The 20,022-nt window shown below is 44.8% G+C and overlaps 1 protein-coding gene across 1 annotated transcript in view; it reads right to left on the bottom strand.

The window, feature by feature from the left end:
* efna3a (ephrin-A3a) overlaps positions 1–14,223 on the bottom strand; it is a 38,803-nt gene extending 24,580 nt beyond the window's left edge. Inside the window, exon 1 of the mRNA XM_067256205.1 lies at positions 14,087–14,223. Coding sequence (XP_067112306.1) covers positions 14,087–14,196 — 110 coding nt within the window. The 5' untranslated portion in view covers positions 14,197–14,223. The remainder of the gene's footprint in view (positions 1–14,086) is intronic.
* Between the last annotated feature and the right edge of the window lie 5,799 nt (positions 14,224–20,022).

A 20,022-nucleotide genomic window follows, 5' to 3' on the forward strand; every position in this document is an offset into this window, starting at 1 on the left:
ATCATGGAGGGGTCATCCATTTTTCATAAGATCTACATGTAAATGAATGAGGGAGGCGGATAAGGTTTGCTGCATCTGAACAGAGGACAGCCTTCAGCACTCCCTGCCCATTTACCATGTGGCTCACGACCTGTCAGTCAACAACTCCAAGGCCCTTGCGTTCCTGTCTCACGCAGTCTTCCGGACTATCAATCACATCGAATCTCTGCATATTTCTGCGGGATAATTAAAAGGAGATTGCGATGTGGCGCAGACGATCAATCTGCAAATCACCAGACCAGATTAAATCCAAATTCCAAAGTGGTTCGCAGAAGGCAAACTAAACAGCCTAAACTGACAGGGCTGCTATCGGGGTGGCGCGAAGGACCCCCCCTTCCCCCCCTGCCAGGAAGAGGGGCCCATGTCAGTGCCTGTGTGTAATTTGGAATTAATGGGACGGTAAAACTTTTAATTCAAAATCCAAGCCTTGGGGACAAAGACATTTGCATACAAATGAACACAATTTCCTGTTTGTTCGGTATGCAAATGCCAAACAACAGAAAGTTACGGGGGGCTGCCAGGCAGCTGAACGCCGCGTCTTTTCTCGCCGGGTGAAAAATGTGGGCACCCAACCGAGCACTTCAAACACAGCTCTGTTTGAGATATCAGGCTAGGGCAAGAGGGGGTGAGCGCATCTAGTCCTGGAGGAGCAGAGGGTCCTGTGGGGATGATGCTAACCTTTCTCTCTCCCACTCATTTACACTTGGAAATAACCTGTGTGGTGACTCGTCACCCGGATGCAGGATCCAATTAAAGCCTCCTGGTCAGACGTGGGTGGAGGTGGGTAAAGGAAGTCCCAGGGGCACGAGGCGAGACGTCGCTGTTAAGTTAAATAACTTCACAGTGTAATTGCTCACAGATCTTGTTCCTTGATACCCAATGTGACATCCTTGTTCGAGTTTTGTTCTATTTGTGGGTTTTCGAACGGTTACGAGCCACTGGATAAGGATGATTCGTCCTACACTCTTCTTGCACATGAATGAGTATGTACACAGGATGTGGGCTGACGTGATCTGATAGGAAGGCCGTAATTCATCACAGCCAACATGAAAGACACAGAGGAGGCAAAACTTATTTGCATTACCGTAAGTGACTGACATGTTGGATAGGAAACAAACCAACAGCTTGTTAAAATTACCCTCAGCGCTTGCCAGTCTGAATTTGACTCAGTCTCTAAACTGTGCACTTACAGCTCAGCTCTATTTACATAGTGTGGGATGTAGAGTAATTGAGTTGATATTTACAGAATCAAGAGCATAGGCTACCATATTAGCATTGTCAAAACAGTTGGTCACAGCCAAGTTTAACCGAAAATAAACACACACAGCTGCCGAACACAAAATGGCAGTTTGTAATCAAGTCTTTCCTCGTAAAGTGAAGTGAGCCAGGAAGACAGCCCAGGCGTTGGGGACATGTTGAGGTACAGCTTCTTCCCTCCAAAGACTTCTCATTGATACTCAAGACAGCATCTTGCCTCCCCAGGATGTCTGAAGGTGACACAGCAGTTAGAGTGGACGTTGATGGGTCACAGGGGAGACGTACTTCATATTGGAGAAGCTCTGCTCTACTGAGAGGAGGAACATTTTCTCAGTCTGCAGACAACTGGTAGAGAGAAAGGGGCTGATTCTTTTTTTTCCCCTCTCTCCTCTTTCTCTCTCTCTCTGTATTCCCCAAGTCCTGAAGGTGAGATTCTAATTCTGTCCATGCCAGTAAATGAAAGATGAAACACCTCCAAATCGTTTCTGCCCTGCCACACATTTAATCCAATCACTAAATCATTAATTAATCAATTGTTTACATCAACAGTAAATCATTCCTCCACTCCTCACCACACTCCCCCCCTCCCTCCACCCCCCTGGTCCCCCTGGTCTCTCTCCCGCTTCCAAAATCAACCAGTTCGGTATTGGCAAAACTATTAACTGTAGTAACAAGAGGAAAAGAGAAAAATTTGTTCAAAATGGATCGTTAGAAATTAAAAAGCAAATCTCCAAGAATAGCTGGATTGAGCCAGTCTGATTGAAACCACAGATAAGTGCAGGTCAGTCCTTCCCTCTCTGTATCCTTGCTTCCCTCGCTCTCCCTGGCTCACCCACAAGGCCGGTCCACTCGGCGTCACGGAAACCCCGGCCCACGCCAAAGGAGACCCCGGTTACCGGCCGGATCACATTCCGTATTCACATGCCGACCGCGGATCTGATTAAATCTGTATTTAATTGGATCAAATTTAGTCGTGATGGAGCGCTCCCCCGGCAGTTAACCCACGCCCCTCTGTCAAGTGAAAGGGAAAAAAAACCACGGAAGGGAATCAGGAGTGAGGGATGAATACCAATGATATCCAGTGCTAATCATGAACTCAGGAGGAGTGGACCACACCTGTAGGTTGGCAAGGGGAATCGTGGCAGCGTGGCTCCTGCAGTGAAGCGGTGTGGATTCCAAGTGTAGACAGGATGATGATGTTCCGTGGTGCTAATTATTCACTGGTTGCAGCTGGCTGCTTTGTTGAGCAGGGTTAGTATGTGTAAGACATGTCTCTGGTGAGGGAAGTGTTGCTCTCAGGTGTAATCCGCCTAAAAATTGCTTTTCACCTTTTAACTTGCTAACAAAGAAATATGCTGTCTAACTGAGATGTGGGACGCCATGTTTTTTTTCTGCTTCTTGCCAAAACAAGAAAAACCTTAAGCTACGGCGCAAATACACCACATGTAACTAACAGGAAAAATGTACAATCCCTTAAATGAACCACTCAGACACAATCAGGCAAACCACGGAAAGTAATTTCAGCAACAGTAGCAAACAGCTAACTATCAAGTAAGGGTCTTTGACGTTGCTTGTCTAGGTCTATAGGTATGGTATTGAGTGATTAAAAGAATGATTGCGTGAGGTGACCTTAAAGGGTCAGGGGAACCTTGGGAAAATGATCCCGCACCAGAGCTGGTATCGAGCGCCTGTGAATGAACGCAAGGTTGATTGAAAAATGTACATTTGCATACAAATGTATCGAGCGTCTGACAGGGAGCCTGTAGACCTATTCACTTCAGTTGAGTGCTGGGAATGAGTTCTTATTTAGTAAAAAGCAGCATTTCCTTAAGGCCCTGAGCACTCCCTCACAATGGGCTGACTGAGCTCCCAAGCATTGAGAACTAAATAAGGAACCTGCAATGTGTTTAAAGAGAAATGAATTCTGCCTGCTCATAAATAAAACATATGCTGATAGATTGCTGATGAACTTTCTAATGAGGTGGGGGTAGAGGGGCTTGCTGACGAACAGCAATTTATTTTTTGTATAGATTTTTTTAAAGAAACCTTGTGCGCACACGCGTGCATGTACGCACACACACGCACACATACAGATGGGAAAAGCACATACTGTCAAGTCTTACACACACACAGAGCAGGAATGCTAATGCCTTAGACAGGCAATTTTTCTGTAAATAAACTATACATTATCTTCATCAGATAGGTAGTTAATAAGAAATCTTGAAAATGAAACTCCTATCAAAATATACTGCTTAAAATGCATGCCGCTCCCAAATTAAAAATGTAAATGGTTATTGTACCTTCAGTACAAAACCCTGCATATGAGGAACAACTACTTTGTATTGATAATGCACATTCACAAGCACTCAAAGTCTAGCAGCAGTTACGTAAGCCAGCTACAGTGTGTATAAGCATTGAGATGCTTTCACAAAGAGCTCTACTCAACATCAAATAAATATTCATACATAATTGTCATTTACAGTGCCATTTTCCGCTTTACTCAATTAGGGAGCTTTTTTGTCTCGATCTGCCCTTCGGGGTATGAATGCCTCAGAGTCCAACTCAACAACAATTTTCACCGGCAAAAAATCCACCACTACTTTTGTGTGCTACACTTGTTTCTCCGTCACAAACAACCACCCTAGGCTGCATATGTTAATTTCCTATCTGCATCATTTAACTTTGCAGAATGGGGTCCCTTCCTCTGACACCAAAAAATACATTTCCTCTCTCTCTTCTCTCTCTCTCTCTCCCCCCCCCCTCTCTCTCTCTCTTGCTATATGTGAAACTCCATAGTCAGTCTATCCCCTTCCCCTCCTCTTGTCTGTCCCTCTTCCTTCTGTCTCAGTCCCAGACAGCCCGCTGCTTGGCCCTGTTGTTTGGCTGTCACCTGTGACACACACAGCCTCCTGGGAGAGAGAGAGGGGGTCTCTCCCTCTCAAACTGCCATCACCGCCCCTACCCCCACATTGTAAATGAGCATCATCTACAGCTTCCCACCCACCATCCACCACCCTATTCTCCCTCTCTCTCTTTCTCTCTTGCTCCCTCCCTACATGTCTCTCTCTTTCTCTCTCTCTTACTCCCTCCCTACATGTCTCTCTCTTTCTCTCTCTCCCTCTTGCTCCCTCCCTATATCTCTCTCTCCCTCCTACACTTGCAGCTCTCTGCTCCCCCTCTTCCTGCAGCTTATTGTGGATCCAGCTGGTGACAGGTGCTGGCAGGGATCTGGAAACCCTGACACAGTGGTAACTCAGCAGACACTGTGTGTGTGTGTGTGTGTTTGTGCGTGTGATTGTGTCTGTGTGAATGTCAATGTTTGCTGTGTGTAAATCGGCCAGTGGAGCAGGTGTTGGAGCCCCAGACAGCCTACTTCGGTGCAGCCTGATATTACAAATGAGTAAAGATTGAAGATAAGTCACCTCTCAATTAACCAGAATGATTCATACAGTATTCTATCTCGAGGACAACATTCCAGAACTCTTCCAGTATTGACTTTACATGGACTGTACAACTGTGAGGTGACATTTGTTTACTGGCCAACTCAGTCCCCGTGGTTCCTCTGGATGGTCCTAGAAACACTGAGAATTGTTGCAGTCTGATGAGTGTTGAGATCAGCGTGATGTTAGAAAGGGTGCAATAGCGTCTTGAATTCATTTTTGTATACTGTGTCTGTGTGTGAAGAAGGGGAGAGGGTACAAGTCTGTGACGAGACTCCACTCCATGACACAACATTCATATTCTCAATGCCTCTATCTATCTATCTCCCTTTGCATCCCTCTCCTCCATTTTCCCCACTCCACTGTGTCCAATCTCCTTTAACATCTCTGCCTCCACTCTATTTCTCCCTCCTTCACCTCTCTTCCTCCCTCCTCTCCCCCATAATACTTCACATCTTTCTTCAGCTCCATTTTTGGTTATATCGGCACTACTTTTACCACCTCTCCCACACCCTCTTGGGAAGTGGCACAGAATCTTTTAAGTGATGTAAAAGCAAATCTATTTATCACAACCATCTATCTCCTCACTATCTACTCACGGAAAACCACATACAAGCACACACATCCTCCAGATAACATAAGGATATCCCATCCAGCACAAACACTCCTCTTACTACCGTCTACCCATCAATACGCGCAGACACGCGCTGTCAGAGCGGCTTTAAATGAAAGGGAGGTAATGGGCGGGACTGTCCGCTCTCTGCCCACGCACGGCAATGCGGTGGAGCGCGGCCCGCAGGGACTTCCCATTGACTCCACACAAGGTGAGAGCAGAGCAAAAACAGGAGGCTGAGCAACAACACTTCAAACAGCTCAGCAGGAAGAGAGAGATCGAGCCGTGTCTCACGCACAAACCTCACATGCACCCGCGGCCTGTGAGCTGGTAGAGAAACGCCGGCAATCGGTGGGTGGGAGACAGGGAGCGATAAGTATCTTGTTCTCACCGGGAAACATACACCGACGAACAAGGTTCCCACATGAATATACGTTTAAAAGAAGTCACTGCCAAGTAATGAAAGACGTGCAGTACAGTGCACCGTCTCCCTCATGCTAAAACTTGTATACACTCAGATTTAAAATCCTACCCCCCTTCTCTCCGTCAAAAACACACACAGACTGGCACACAGACACATGCACAGAGCGCAGCAGGACATTGATATTCAGTCCACCCACACACAGCGTGTTGAGGATCTGGGTTCTGTGCTCATGGGCAGTGTGTCTCCCCCTTTCCGTACTGCATCGTTCTGCACCATCACTAAACACATCACATGGCATTACACCGAGACGGGCCCCTTTTACACATACACTACATGTCAGTCCTTACACAAATACACACACAGCCCCATGGCTACAGTATTCTGCCACACGCACACACACACAGCTCAACGTATACACAAAGCATACACTATTCCCAGAGCGCAATACCGTCATCTGTCAGACATACAGTTACAGGCCGGCATACAAAAATAAAATGGCACACAAGCTATGAACTAAGGATGAAGAATGCCTGCATACAAAGTCTACCTACAGTACCAATGCATAACTGACATGGCAAATACCTTGGTGAACAAACACCCTCACACAGCTCAGTCAAGCGCACATACATTGAACCGAAGAGGGGACGCCCATTGAAGGAATACAAAGATGAGTGTAGAATGAGTCACGTACTGTATAGATAGTGTTAAATCAACGTGAATAACACAGGGATTAAAACATGTGCATGTGTATGAAGAAAAAAGGCATGGTTATGCATGTAGTGGTAGCTCATGTATAAACCATCACCAAATTTACACATCAAGGCGGCAAATGAATTCCAAATAGATTTTTGATGCAGGCCAACACGAGACCAGATTAAATGATGAGGTTGAGGAGATTTAAACATGGACAGCAGAACTGGACCGATGAACAGTGTCAATGCCAGACTTAAAGTACATATTTGAGTACTGGTTAACAGTTTTTGTCTTGTATTCTAAATGTTGACGTGGGAACCGTCATGACTTTGTCATTCCCCAGCTAAAGGAAGCTCTTTTTTTGTTAAAGATGCAAGTCTAAACTGGTAATAGCTCTTTCAAAGAACCGCTACTTGCTTGACAAAGGTGAGCTCACCATTAGTTCCCCTCTTAAACCAAGTTCCCATCTCTCTCCACGCGATCATTTCACTTCCATTTTGCACCCTCAGGTAGCCCTCCTGTCCAATCCACTTACTTCTGACTTTCAGGCTCGAAAGAGTCGGCTATCATATTTGTAATGAAACTGTTTCGCTTGAAGTTGTCCTGATTTAAATGTTAAAGCCCCCAGCATTACAACTGGACAACTCAACTTCTAGAGGCAATGGCAGCTACTGCTGCCGTTGAAGGGGGTCAAATTACATTTAGTCACTTTAAAATGTGCAAATCACTGGAGAGAGATTTCAATTTTCTTTAGATGTCCTCATTATGAAGACAGCAGCTGTCAAAGGGTCTCAAACCTTCCTATAATTACAGCTTCAATCGGCAAATTCTCAATTATAACAGAATCCCTAATTATTACATCCAAACTCGAATGGCCCCCATTTGATAAATGGACTAATGCCTCGACTATGGAGCTCAAGAGGAGACTTTTTGCTTTTCAAAACTGACAGCATTGTTGAAGTACTCATAAGGATTAGGGCAAGATCCATGGTGGCTCAGGAGCTGTAGGGAGTTACACAATCAGTGAACACGATATGACAGGGCGAAGATGTGTGTGTAAACTGAAGGAATTGGGATGTATTGAAGGTGCTAGTTCAGCTTCTGTAGCATAGCAGGATCAGTCTCACACACACACACACACACACACACACTCACACAAGACGAGGCCCTTCTGGAAGAGACACAAAAATAACATTATTGACAAAGTACATCATATTTTCCAGTCCATGTAGCAATGTCCATTACACTAATGGTGCCGATCTGTCTGGTGACCATCATCCACCATCCAGTGGCTTTGATCTTTTCCTACATTCAGACAATTTACAAAGGCGATACAATTTCCCAGCAGGAGATGGGTGCCTCACAGCAATGCCGGAGTAATGTACTGTAGTGCTCACAGAGTCCGTACCCAAAGAAAAGGAGTTTGAAAGAAGAAGGGGCCTCTGCTAAGGAACATTTGCATTCAAATCGTTGAGTCTGAAATTGGTTCTACCTGTCTGGATCAGGGCTATCTCCTCTGGGTTTACAGAGCTGGTTAAGTGCAGTCTCTATAACCTTGGAGCGGATGGAATACTAATGGCTTTTGATAGCATGTGAAGGGTCTGTGTTTTCAGTGCATGTTCATCTTGAGAAGCCATGGCCTAACACAGATTGGTCCCATGGCACCTCCCTACAGAGCCCTTGAAGGGAGACTACAATGCCCACAATGCATTTCTTCTGATGATAATGAGGTTGAGAGGTAGCGCTGGAGTACCTTGTTCTTTTGCTGGCAGATTTGGTAGTCCTGCCACAGAGGGCTATTTTAAGAGATAAGATAAGCCACTCTCATTAATGTCAGTGGCTTATCACTCAGGACTGATTATTGTCATCAGATCTTGTGAGATCAAGTCTCATGAAACCACGACTCTTTGCACTATTGTGGCAGAAATAAATTGGAGCTTTGCTTGTCTGATTCCAGGACTTTCATGCTGAAATGTGCAACAGTTGTAGGGAATGCAAAATATTGCAAAGTAATATAATAGTTCTATAATAGTTCAGTTAGGGAGACTAAAGTATTTATCATTACATTTTTGGGCAACACTTAATATTAAGATTATATACTGTATATTACCATGTAACTACATGGAACAGTTCTATACCAGAGAAAATGTACTTCCAACTACATTTCCACATCAGTGGTACTTCTAGACTCTACTATCTAAACCAGGTTAGCCCCTTTTCTGCTGTTGGTGAAAAACTGTTCACTGTTAAACTGATAACCCTATTATCTTGCTGAAAAAATATCCTTTGATCCTTTCATACGATAGGGGCCTTCAAAACAAGGTGACACTTCGCTGCCTCAGAAAATCCTCCACCTCGTCTTGTGCAGCAGTACAAGGCCCACCTGCGTTGAGGTAAAACGTTGCTGTTAGGCTGTTACGTAAGTTATGGCCTGACTGCTGGAAACAATGCTTGTGTGTATGTAGCCGGTGTGAATCGGTGAAACTCACTCCTCAAGAATGTAACAGGCCACCCGTGTCAATGAATAGCTAGCTTTTCGTTGGCATAGCTGGTAGTGGTCGCGCTTGGGAAGTCAGAGATGGGGTGTTCGATTCTCGGTGAAGGATGAACACGGTCCGTAAAACTCTGACAGCTTGCAAGACCACGTCTGTTGCATACACAGACACAACGCACGAGGAGTACTAACAACCACTACATGTACACATCTGTAGATACTTTGTTTGTGCAAGTGCACAAAGTCCACTGACTGTCTGAAGCCCTTTAAGAAAGCAAGTTTTTGAGATGTGCGTTAGAGACCTAGTGAAGGAGTTAGCTGTCTCTCTGAGCTTGTAAGGATGTTAAAGACATATTTTGATTGAAACATTCTGTTGTTTTCCTGGTTCTACCTTTGTCTGAATTCAACAGGTGTGAAGAAAACTGCCATGACAAGGCCTAAACTCAGGAACTGTGTTGCAAGCCTGCACAAGCATGCCTACACACACACACACACATTACCAAAAGTCAATACTTGATCTTTTCAAATCCACCCCAAGAATACTTTACGGCAATTTACTGACACTGAAATCAAATTAAAAATGCATTTGAACATTGATCACCTGATGGTCTGGGATTGATTGTAGCTGGGCGTGCAGCCTTGGTTTGAGTGTTTTTTTTTAAGCCATGAACCAGTACTGTTTTCCCATCCCATGCAGTTGTATTGATTGACGCACTCACCCTTGGGACCCTTAAGAACCATTAAATATCCTTTCAGCTTGCTTTTAGCTGAAACATCCTTTCAGCTATTTGCAAGACTAACCCTGGACTAGCAACCAAATACATCAAAGGAAAAAACAGGTCCCTAGTCCACCTAGACTACCCCCATTTTTGTTCACGTGTGCACTTTGACAGCCCTTTCAATGTACTTAATGTATTATGTGTTGGACATATTTCATGAAAACATCTGAAAATACACTTGTAAAACATTTTTTAATTACACAATCAAACTGCATAAATAAATAAACACTTAATTCAGTACTGAAAGTCACTGAACACGTTTTAGCGTGTTAAACACTTTATTATCATTCAGCACCACAGCCTGGCACTACAAGACAGGGGAAAAAAATACTTGGAAAAATATTTGCATGCTATCTAATGTTATTTGAGACGGTTGTGAGGCACAATGGATGTGGAAAAGAACAAATTGAATGCCAGTGAATAAGACGCATTTGTATGCTAAATTGGCGAGACTGCTCAGAGAGCGAGTCAAGCAGACAGCCTTGCATGTAATCATCTAGCAAATCCGCTAGTGTCTCACTATGCGCCGGTTGCGCTGTGTTGCGTAGGCCGGGCACTATTGTCTTTGAGCACTGGTCCACATGAATGATCCCACGTGTGTCCACATTAGCATCGGTCAACTCCCACAAGTATAATCTCCCCAGAAACGGCAGCTGCAGCACAGGCGACAAATGACTTTAAATGTGGTTTGAAAGAAAAAGGAAACCAAAAAATTATAACACTCCCACTCACTCCCTCTCGTCTTTCAATCATTCTCTCTCAATCTCAAACTCTACCTTTACCTTTCCAGCACAGTTTCCATCACTCCCATCTCCTGTTATTCATTACCCACCACCACTTAATTCCAAAATGTTCCTCACACTTCTATCCTTCATTCTCTCACTTCAGTAGATCGGTCTACTAGATCTCTGTGCCTTCCTAACCTACCCGCCGCCTTCCTCTCCTCTCTCTCCTCCTCTCTCCCTTATCCACTTTCTGTCTCGCTACTCTCTGACCGTTCACTGTCCCTCTCAAGGTGGGTATCTCAGACGACCACCAAGTTGGATGTCACTACTCTTCACTAATGTCCCCTAGCCACACCCCCCCACACACGGTTCCCCGCCCCCCCAAGCCCCTCCTCCCCATCCTCACCACACCCCCACACAGCCCCGCTGGTTAATTATGTGGTTGAGTAAGATGGCAGACCTGCTACACATTGATCATGTTCCCCCGCCACCCCCCTGCGCAACTCTCAGGAAAGCGCTTTGTGGAGGTGATAATTTATTTTGTAACACCGGATATGGTGTATCAAGAACAGTTGTTTTTTTCTATATTTGGCTTGGGGGGTCCTGACAGACTCAATTTAATGTCTCAAATCAGGGTCACTGCATGTGGTATGGAAACACACAGAGCAATAACTCACTGAAGTCTGCCAGGAGGGGGAACAGAGAGCTTTTATCTTGTTTGGAAAGCCATGGCTATGCTGTATGAGCAATACGGTGTGCTACATTTCCACAGTGATTCCCTGCTCCCCTCCCACATCTCTACAAAGCCTGGCAGTCTTTATTTTTTAGTCAACTGCTAAGTTGTGAGCCTTTATCCGGGGATCAAAGTGCAGGAGTGACTGAGTGGAAGCCTCACTGTTATTTTGATCATGTTGACAGAGAGCAGCCAATTATGAGCCTGCGGGTCCATGTCACCAGTGACAACGGCCAACACCTGATGGGGTGCCGGAGTGTAGGCCACTGGCGGCGGCGGTGATATGACTCCATGGAGCCGCACGGCTCCCGCGAGCTCCTCAAGATGTTCCACATCTCCCTTCTCTAATTGGCAGATGGCCTCAGATCCGAGATGATTTAATGGCCTGCGCGTGCGTTTTTTCCTGCCTCAGTCAGCCATTAGCAGGGACATCTGTAACGAGTTGGCTGGGCGCACTGCTGCGAGCGGAAGCCGAGAGTGGAAGCTGAGAGCAACACATTTTAATGGAGATATTGTACAGCCGCTAAAGCAGTCAAATCACAGCTGAAATCAAAGCACTTAAAGGTTCCGTATAACCTCAACACACTTTGTCTGGACGTTCGTGACACCTCTTAAGAATTTATCCAAATGGAAAAGATAAACCAGTTCATCCTACAGTGTGACATGCTCTACTTGTAAACCACAAGGTGATATGTTACTGTTGCAATAACTATGCCAAAATGGCAATATTCCTTTGAAGTTGCGGCAGAGTCAAGAACCATAACAAGCTGTTTTCATGGCCTTCGCACAAACAGCTTGGTTTCCATGTGATCCCATCTTTCACAGCTGGGTATTTTCTGTAGCCATCTGGGCTGGATGCCTCGCTCAAGGGTATAACAGTGAGGCCTCACCCAGAGTTCTTCCCTGAAACCCCTGGTCCCTGGCCTTCTGCCCCAGCCTTGGCTCCTCGCTGTTCACCCTGAGATAGCATCCACGGCTGGGTCGGGTAAGTGAGGCCTGCGGCAGGCTGTGGACACAGCAGTGGTGTAGTGTGGCCTGAAGCCTACGGCCTTTAAAGCTTGATCGCCTATCAGTATTCCTGCCATTGCCTCTGTGGATTTGTCTGCTACCTGCAAACTGGGTCAATTTTTGCATTATTTTACAGATTCTTATCTTATTGTGGAGGATGGGGGAGATTTTAAGCACATACACATACACACACAGCCCCAGTCCCACACAGACATCATTATTACCCCTGGAATACATCAATATGGGAAAATATTCTTGAAAATGTTACATTAAGCTGCCAAATGTGCCAACACTTGATGAATGATTGTATCGTACAACGCGTTCGCATGCTCATGCTGTGCAAGTCATTCTAGACGGAGCACACAGCAAATGAATAATTAACAATGATAGATACTGCTAATACAGATTGTGACACTCACAAACCTGCGAATCCTCACAGCACTTTGAACACACACTCTCAATGCTAATTAGTCTCCTCTAATATGCTTCCCCTCGATTCATATTCATACTGACACACTTAATTGCAATCGCAGCCGAAGCTAGAAGGAACTTGACTTGCCATTTGTACTGTGCTCGTTTGGCTACTTTCATTCAAAGTGTTGATTAAGATACCTAACTAATGCTGTGAGCAAGGATACAGGGGATGTTCCTAGTTTTTGTGTTTTGACAAAATGCTTAAAATGGGCATTGAGACTCATTCAAATCTCTCCGTCCCTTTTAATTATTGTCATGTCCTCTCTCTTTCTCAGTCTGGGTTCTGGAGGTGAATGAGGGAACGAGAGCAGATGGGGGGGTGGTAATGAGATGCAAAAAAAAGGAATTGAGGGGGACAGGCTGGCTGTGAGAGACAGTAGAAAAATAAGAGGGAGGAAAATAACCAAGTATGCGATAGAGAGAGGTGATAGGAGAGACCAGCAGAGTCTGAGTTGAATATAAATGGCCAGAGGAGGAAAACAGATAAAGCAGGAGGAGGAGCAGAGAGTGGGATGAGGGGAGAAGATAAAGGAATGTGAGAGAGATGGATTCACTGTTAACTAATGAGGGGACAAAGGCACCAGAATCCACATCGATCTCTGCCGCAACTGCTTTAACAAGTATTGAGTTAGAAAGGTCTAGGTGGAGGTGTACTGTACCTGAGGTACTGTGTGGGGTTTTAGTCCAAGGTGGGATGAAGTGTTTGGTGTGTGAGTATGTGTGTGGCGGTGGAGGGGGGAGGGGGGTGGGGCTGTCTGTCTACGTGTGTGTCTCTTGGAGTATGTGTGTTCCTGAATTTGCAAAGTAGGGGCGGAGGCTGGGGGCAAAGAAGTCAATATAATGTGAAAGACAACAAAAGCAGAGAACTGAGTGGAGAGGGTCAAAAGATGACAGATATGACTCATCACTGCCAGTGGTAGGCATGGATGGACGGTAAACTGTGAGAAGAGGCCATAAAATATACAGAAGACTACATCCAGTATATTGCCTACATGCGGTTAGCAACATTTAAGCAGTACAGCTGTTACCAAAAGGCAAACAAAACCTATTAGTTTGGGGGACTGTGGTAGCACATTTGTTTAATAAAAAACTGTTGAAACATAAAAATATACTTTTGCGTTTCCAAACACTGTTGACACGAATGGCATGTTGGAATGCATATAGGTCATTGATTTATTGCAGAACATTAATCACAACTTTCATTTGTCAAGCAAAATGATGTAACTTAAAAACGTGTGATATTTCCCCTTCGTAATTATGTCCTTGCATTTTTTAAAGGTTGACATCTGCCAGGTTCGATTCCTGCTGCTAATGTGACAATCGACTCACGTGCACAGACAAGCATTAAGCATACAATACACTGTGAACTACACTCCATACGATAGCTAAGGATGTTTATTCACTTACTGTAAATTTGAGCTGTTCCAATAAACAGCATGCCGGTTGTTGGCTCGAGCCAGGTGCAAGTTTGTGAGGGCGAGCGTTAAGAGGCTGAAAGAAAACGTTGCAAGAGCCATAATCCTTCAGTTCCTCGCGACCCCTTGTTCTCTCTACAGTCTTCGCTCTCAGTCTCTCCGTCCCGAGGAGCGAATGTCTCACAACATCCCACCGGTCAGCAAAACGCCGTTGAAATGTTTCCCGCAGCTTCAGATGAGACGAACAGACTATGCTACTTGGACTGCTTATGTGTTCTTTAACTCAAATTCCATAGCGACAAGCCCCATTTCTGCATCCTCTTCCCAACTTTGCTATTTTTACGTACTGCTGCGCACTTTGAAGTCAGTCACAGCGCTTTGGGTATTCCTTTTTATGGCGCCTACTCTCCACAGATTTGAAACAATGGTAGAAGGGGAGATAGGGCAGGTTGGCTACATTCGAAGTCCCGTGTGAGAGATGAGAGTAGGCTGCAAGTCACCTCATCATCACTGGCAACTCACCTCAGAAGACGCTTTTCGTCCTGAACAGGCTTCTTTCTACTGAACAGCTGCCAGTTATGTGGTAAAATAGAGTTGATTTAAAAACATGAATCCTTATTTTATTATGTGTTCCCAGTTTTTCAGAGAACAATTGAGTAAGCTTGGCTAAGCCTCGGGCTGTTCGTAGAAATTATTGAAGGTTGTCTCACCTGCCGCTGCCTCAAAAACCTCCGCGCGCGCCATGCAACAATCCCGCCCTCTGGTGATGGACAGGATACGCTTATTCTCTGTCCATATTCTGCACCGCCCCAACCATGTTGTGTGTGAGTGTGTGTGTAATAGAGAGAGAGAGAGAGAGAGAGAGAGAGAGAGAGAGAGAGAGAGAGAGAGAGAGAGAGAGAGAGAGAGAGAGAGAGAGAGAGAGAGAGAGAGAGAGATTCTCACCCAAACTCTAATTAATTCATCAGAATTCTAAGATGTTAATTAACAGGCTTCATTTTGCTGGTGGTTTTACCATGTTATCTACCAAGAGTGATGGAACTATTAATTTCCCTGTTGCAGGCATAAACATTTGGGCCTGTTTCATTAACTGCTGCAATCACATAAAAGTTTACTTCTAGGCACCATAAAATCCAAAGCATTCAAGTTATTGTGATAATTCCACCATCTGTGAATGTTCACTGTCAAGTGATTTCCATTTTACTCATTTAACTCAAATTCAAAACTCAAATGATTTTATCCAAGGCATAGTAGGTCGACAGCCTACATGGTTTTACCCCCCTCTCTCTCTTTCACACACGCTGTCTATTTCGCTCTGGTCTCCTTTCACTCTCTCTCCCTCTCCCTCTGTTGTTTTTGTCAGTGATGACGCCTCTCTTGAGTGCCCTCCAGGCATGTTGCCGTGGAGACTAGGGGAAAAGGGGGATGAAAGAGAGGGAGAGAGAGGACGCTACCTACAGACACTTTCCCCCAACTCTGTCCAATCCTCCTATTCTGTCTGTTCGTTCTATACCCGATCACTTTCAACATTTGTCATCCTCTGTCAAGTTAGAGCCATTATAAATCAGTGGCATTTCAGTAAGCCTCATCCATCCAAACATTTGCGCTCGCTTGCTTTAATAAACAAAAATAATAAAAACAAATGTTGAGATTGACACTTCAAGATCATGTATGTTTCATGAGGGAAATATTATGCCCCTTCGAAATGTATACCGTGTGCATCTGCGTGTGTGCGCACGTGTGTATGTATACATATTTGCATGAGGGTAAGGTATCTCCAGTGAGTTCCCGAGTAATATATTATCTAATGTGTTTTGATTTAATGTTATATGATGCTAATATATACATTTTAATGCTGTTGCTGTGGTGTTGTTAGCACATAGCTGATGCTAGTAACACCAATGGTGGGAATTGTTCTGCCTTGTGACTAATTCATGACCAGTACCATTATGGGCACTTTGATTCTTTAGATTTAATGGTTATCATTAATCAACCTTTCTATGTTCACATACTTTTGCTGGCTTGTGATTGATATCACATCACTAACAAAAAGAGCTGTGCTCTTTTCCTCTTCAATCTTTGCTGTCTCCCTCTGTTTTCAGTCTACCTTCTTATGCCAGTTTGGGAAGCCATCCAAGACAGCAGGATCCGCACCTCTTCTGGCAGAAGGTACTGCGGGACAGGAGACTCCTACAGGATACACAATCTTGCACTAATAGTTAGTTAAAAACACATTTATATTCAAAGCATCTGTAGGGATCACTGTTATGGCCATTTCAAATTAAGGACGTAGCAGTAGTTAGCATAGTCGCAGGTTTTTGTCTAATCTGTAACATCCCTGGTCTGATTCCCCGGTTCAGTGTTGGGTTAGTGAACCGTGTTGACATGGCCACCTAACTTCAGCCATCTTCCTAGTCTTTCACCCTGTCTCCCTCTCTCACCCCTTAGTCTGATGTGTATTTTCCAATCCTCTGTTTACCTAACCCCACTGTGCCAAAAACAAGCAAGATGAGAGAGAGAGAACAACTGGATGAGGGAGGCACAACGAGTGAGGGATAGAAATAAAGAGGTAGGACAACAGAAATGGTTTGGTGCATTCAGACGGAGATAGAGACCGAGAGATGGCAAAAAGAGAGAGGCTACAAGTGACTGAGATTAAATTGAAAAAAATGGAAAAGATGAAAATACAGATAATCAGATAGAGAAAGCAAAAGTGAAAAAGATGGATTGAAATAGCAGGGGGTGAAAAGAGAGAGACCAAGAAAGCGAGGTACATGTCCAAGTGGAAAGACAGATGAATGGAGAGAACGCCACCAGTGAGCTGTTGTTATGGTTGGTGATGAGGACTGTGGTAGGGCTGAGCTCCAGGTGGGCCCAGACTGTTTGTACCCTTGAGCGTAGTGCTTAACCTGCTTTGCTCCAGTAAGTACCCAGCTGTACAAATGGCTAATGTGATTGTGAAGATATAAGCCCTGGATAATGGCATCTGTCAAGCAATCACGCACAATGTTCTGCAATGTCGGGGACATGATGAAAAGGGAGAGAAAGAAAATAGAGGTGTGGATGAGGGGTGAACCTTTGGGAAATGAGCAGGGGAATAGTAAACATTCAAGAAGAAAAGGAAAAAAGGATTTGACAAAGAAAAGAGACGAGTGGGACCATGTTCTTTATCGCTATGATTTAGTCCATAAAGCTTTGGTTTCTTAAATGCTGAGCACTGACATCGCTTGATATAACCAATACAGTGAAGATGTGATGCTTGCCATCAAGAGAAGGTTAAACGAAGTCACCACAAAGCAAACCACTGCCTTCAGGGTCACTGCACAGGATTGCCCCAACTGGGAAGATTGAGAGGCAAGAGGGGGTATGAGACAACAGAGAGACGCAGGAAGATAGAAAATTATGTTTTGACAGTTAGGGAGGTGGTAAAGCATTTGGAAGACCAAAAATAGATGCACTTTCAATGGCATGAAATATTGAAGAGAAGGGAGCAAAAAAACAAGAGAGGGTAGAGCAGCATGTGTCTGATGAGCAGACAAAAAGAGGAGAGTGAGTTATTAGCATGAGTGATGGAGGGAAATTTACTGGGGAAAAAGAGGCAGGGACGGTCTGAGGCTCTGAGAGAGGAGGACAATGAGCTCAGTACAGGTAAAAACCTCACGGCACTCTCCTAATTGACAAGAAGTCGAAAGACAAAGACATCCTAGCAAAATGAATGTGCTCTGGATCCTTAGCTTGGAAATCTGACAATGTGTATTATAGAGAACAAACGCTTTACAAATGCTTACATAGGCCTTGTTCAATAACATCTGACAAGAACATGTACTGTATGAACAAGTATTGACAAACGGGAAACTCAAACCTCGGAATGAGAATCTGTGTGCTAAGCAAGCTGACGCGAGACTGAGCATGATGTGGTCTGTAAAGTATATTTTGAAGCCAATATTTTTTTACAATGCACCCCTCTTATTAAGCCTCCAAGGATTAGGTTTTGTACGACAAAGCAAATGCGGAATCAACAACAGGGTCAATAACCTAGCCCCAATCAGCAGTCTCAACTGACCAAGCCACAAGACGACGATCGATTAAGGAAGCAATTAAGTACAGAGGTCAATGAATCCATAGATGTTTCTCTTTAATTTCCTACTACTGTCTCTCTCTCTTTCCCTCCCTCTCTCTTTCTCTCTCTTACTCTGGCTCTCTGAGTTTCTCAAATTTCATCTTTCTATCAGTTATACGCAGATTGTGATCGGGGAGTGCAATCAATCTGTAAATGTAGCAGAATTAGCATGATGGTGGGGATACTGAGGATATTTGATTCTCCTCTCATTGCCTTGATGAGTTAATAGCACTGTACATTTGAGATGCCGGAGTTTTGCTCTCCATCCCATCACTTTGTTTCATTCCCAACGCTAATGAGAATCTATGGAAAGGAAACTGGGCTGGCAGAGTCAACTGGTTGGCAGAGTGAATCAGAGTCAACTGAATTAGTCACTGTCCTCACTGCCTGAGGCACTGATAGTGACCTGGCCTGCTTCCTCACTCTAACGCTGATTTACAACACAAAACAAATAACAGAACAGTGAGTGCTCACCTCCATTTTGAACCACTTCCATTTTATTGTCTATTTTTTTTTTTTTTAAGTGTCAAAACAATGTTTCTCAACAGCATTGTTTAGCATCTGCATCCTTTCAGAAACGTCACCATGCCAAAACCCTGTTTCTTTAAAGTCGAGAGCTATTTTTCGCCTCCTCTGTAAATGTTAGGTCGAAAGTTCACTTTGAAATAATGGAGCATGTGACCTTTTTCTCTGTGAGGAAGAGCTATTGCTCCTGAGGCATAGGAGCATTTGGGTGTGGGGGTGTGGCGTGAGGGTGAATATTCCCCTGGGGGGGGGGGCGCAGGAAATGTCACAATCACTATCATAGTGCTACTTGGTGTGGACATCAAGCTTTTCCTTGTGTGCATTTTGAAGGAGAACTGGCGCGGGATTATGGCATTACATTAGGGAAAAGAAACAGCTCATTGGGTTTGAGTGAGAGTTAGAAAGGGGCTGATTATGGAAGAACATGACACAGCAGGTTTTGGATCCAGCCGCTACCTGATGGTTTGTTAATTGACGTCTTGCAGGGCAGCAGTTAACTGTCAACGACACCACTGCTCAGAGTATTAACTATGTGGATGTTTGGTGTTTTTCAAAAGGTATGGAACAAGTTTTTGTGAATACCTCTGACCTTTTTAGAGGTTACAGACATTTAGCTACCACGGGGACTAACCGGTCCGAGAACAGTTGTGGTCCAGAACCACTGTACTCTCGATGCTAGGCCAATCTTACACTCAATAGAATGTTTGCAGTTTGCCAGCTCTAATTCCATCATATGTCTGAGAATATCATGGGGCAATCTTGGCAAGCCTACACTGAAGGCTCAGGGTCTTAATCAGAAGTCCAACTGACGGTTAGGTCAACCTTCCCTTGGCTGGGGACCAATCCCAGGCAGGAACACTCAGACAACCCGCTACACAGAGCCAGTAAGGTCAGCCTGGGTCGTCTTGCGCGTCTGTCGTCGTGTGGGGCTGGAGGAGTTGACTGACCTAATTAGTCGTCTGAATAATTGCCGCCCGCCTAGCGTGGAGCCGGTGGGTCGGGGGTAGGTGGTGGGAGGGGGTGGTGGTAATGGTGGTAACATGGATGGGTGGTCGATGGCCTGACCGATATGAGAAGTTTGCCGCCCTCTCACTCACTGCTCAGCGTATTGTCGATGGGAGGCAAGGTTGGACAGTGACGGCCGGCTGTAATGAGGTCTCGTGCTCTGTGCTGCTTCCTCTCTGATGGATAGATGGCCCTCCCCTCCCCTGCCTACCTGACTGGGGTATTGACCTAATTGACAGAGCAGTGCCGCTCTGCAGAAAGTCTGGTTACAATATTAG

The sequence above is a fragment of the Osmerus mordax genome, chromosome 18 (assembly GCF_038355195.1).
Source record: "Osmerus mordax isolate fOsmMor3 chromosome 18, fOsmMor3.pri, whole genome shotgun sequence".
In the NCBI taxonomy this organism is placed as follows: domain Eukaryota; kingdom Metazoa; phylum Chordata; class Actinopteri; order Osmeriformes; family Osmeridae; genus Osmerus; species Osmerus mordax.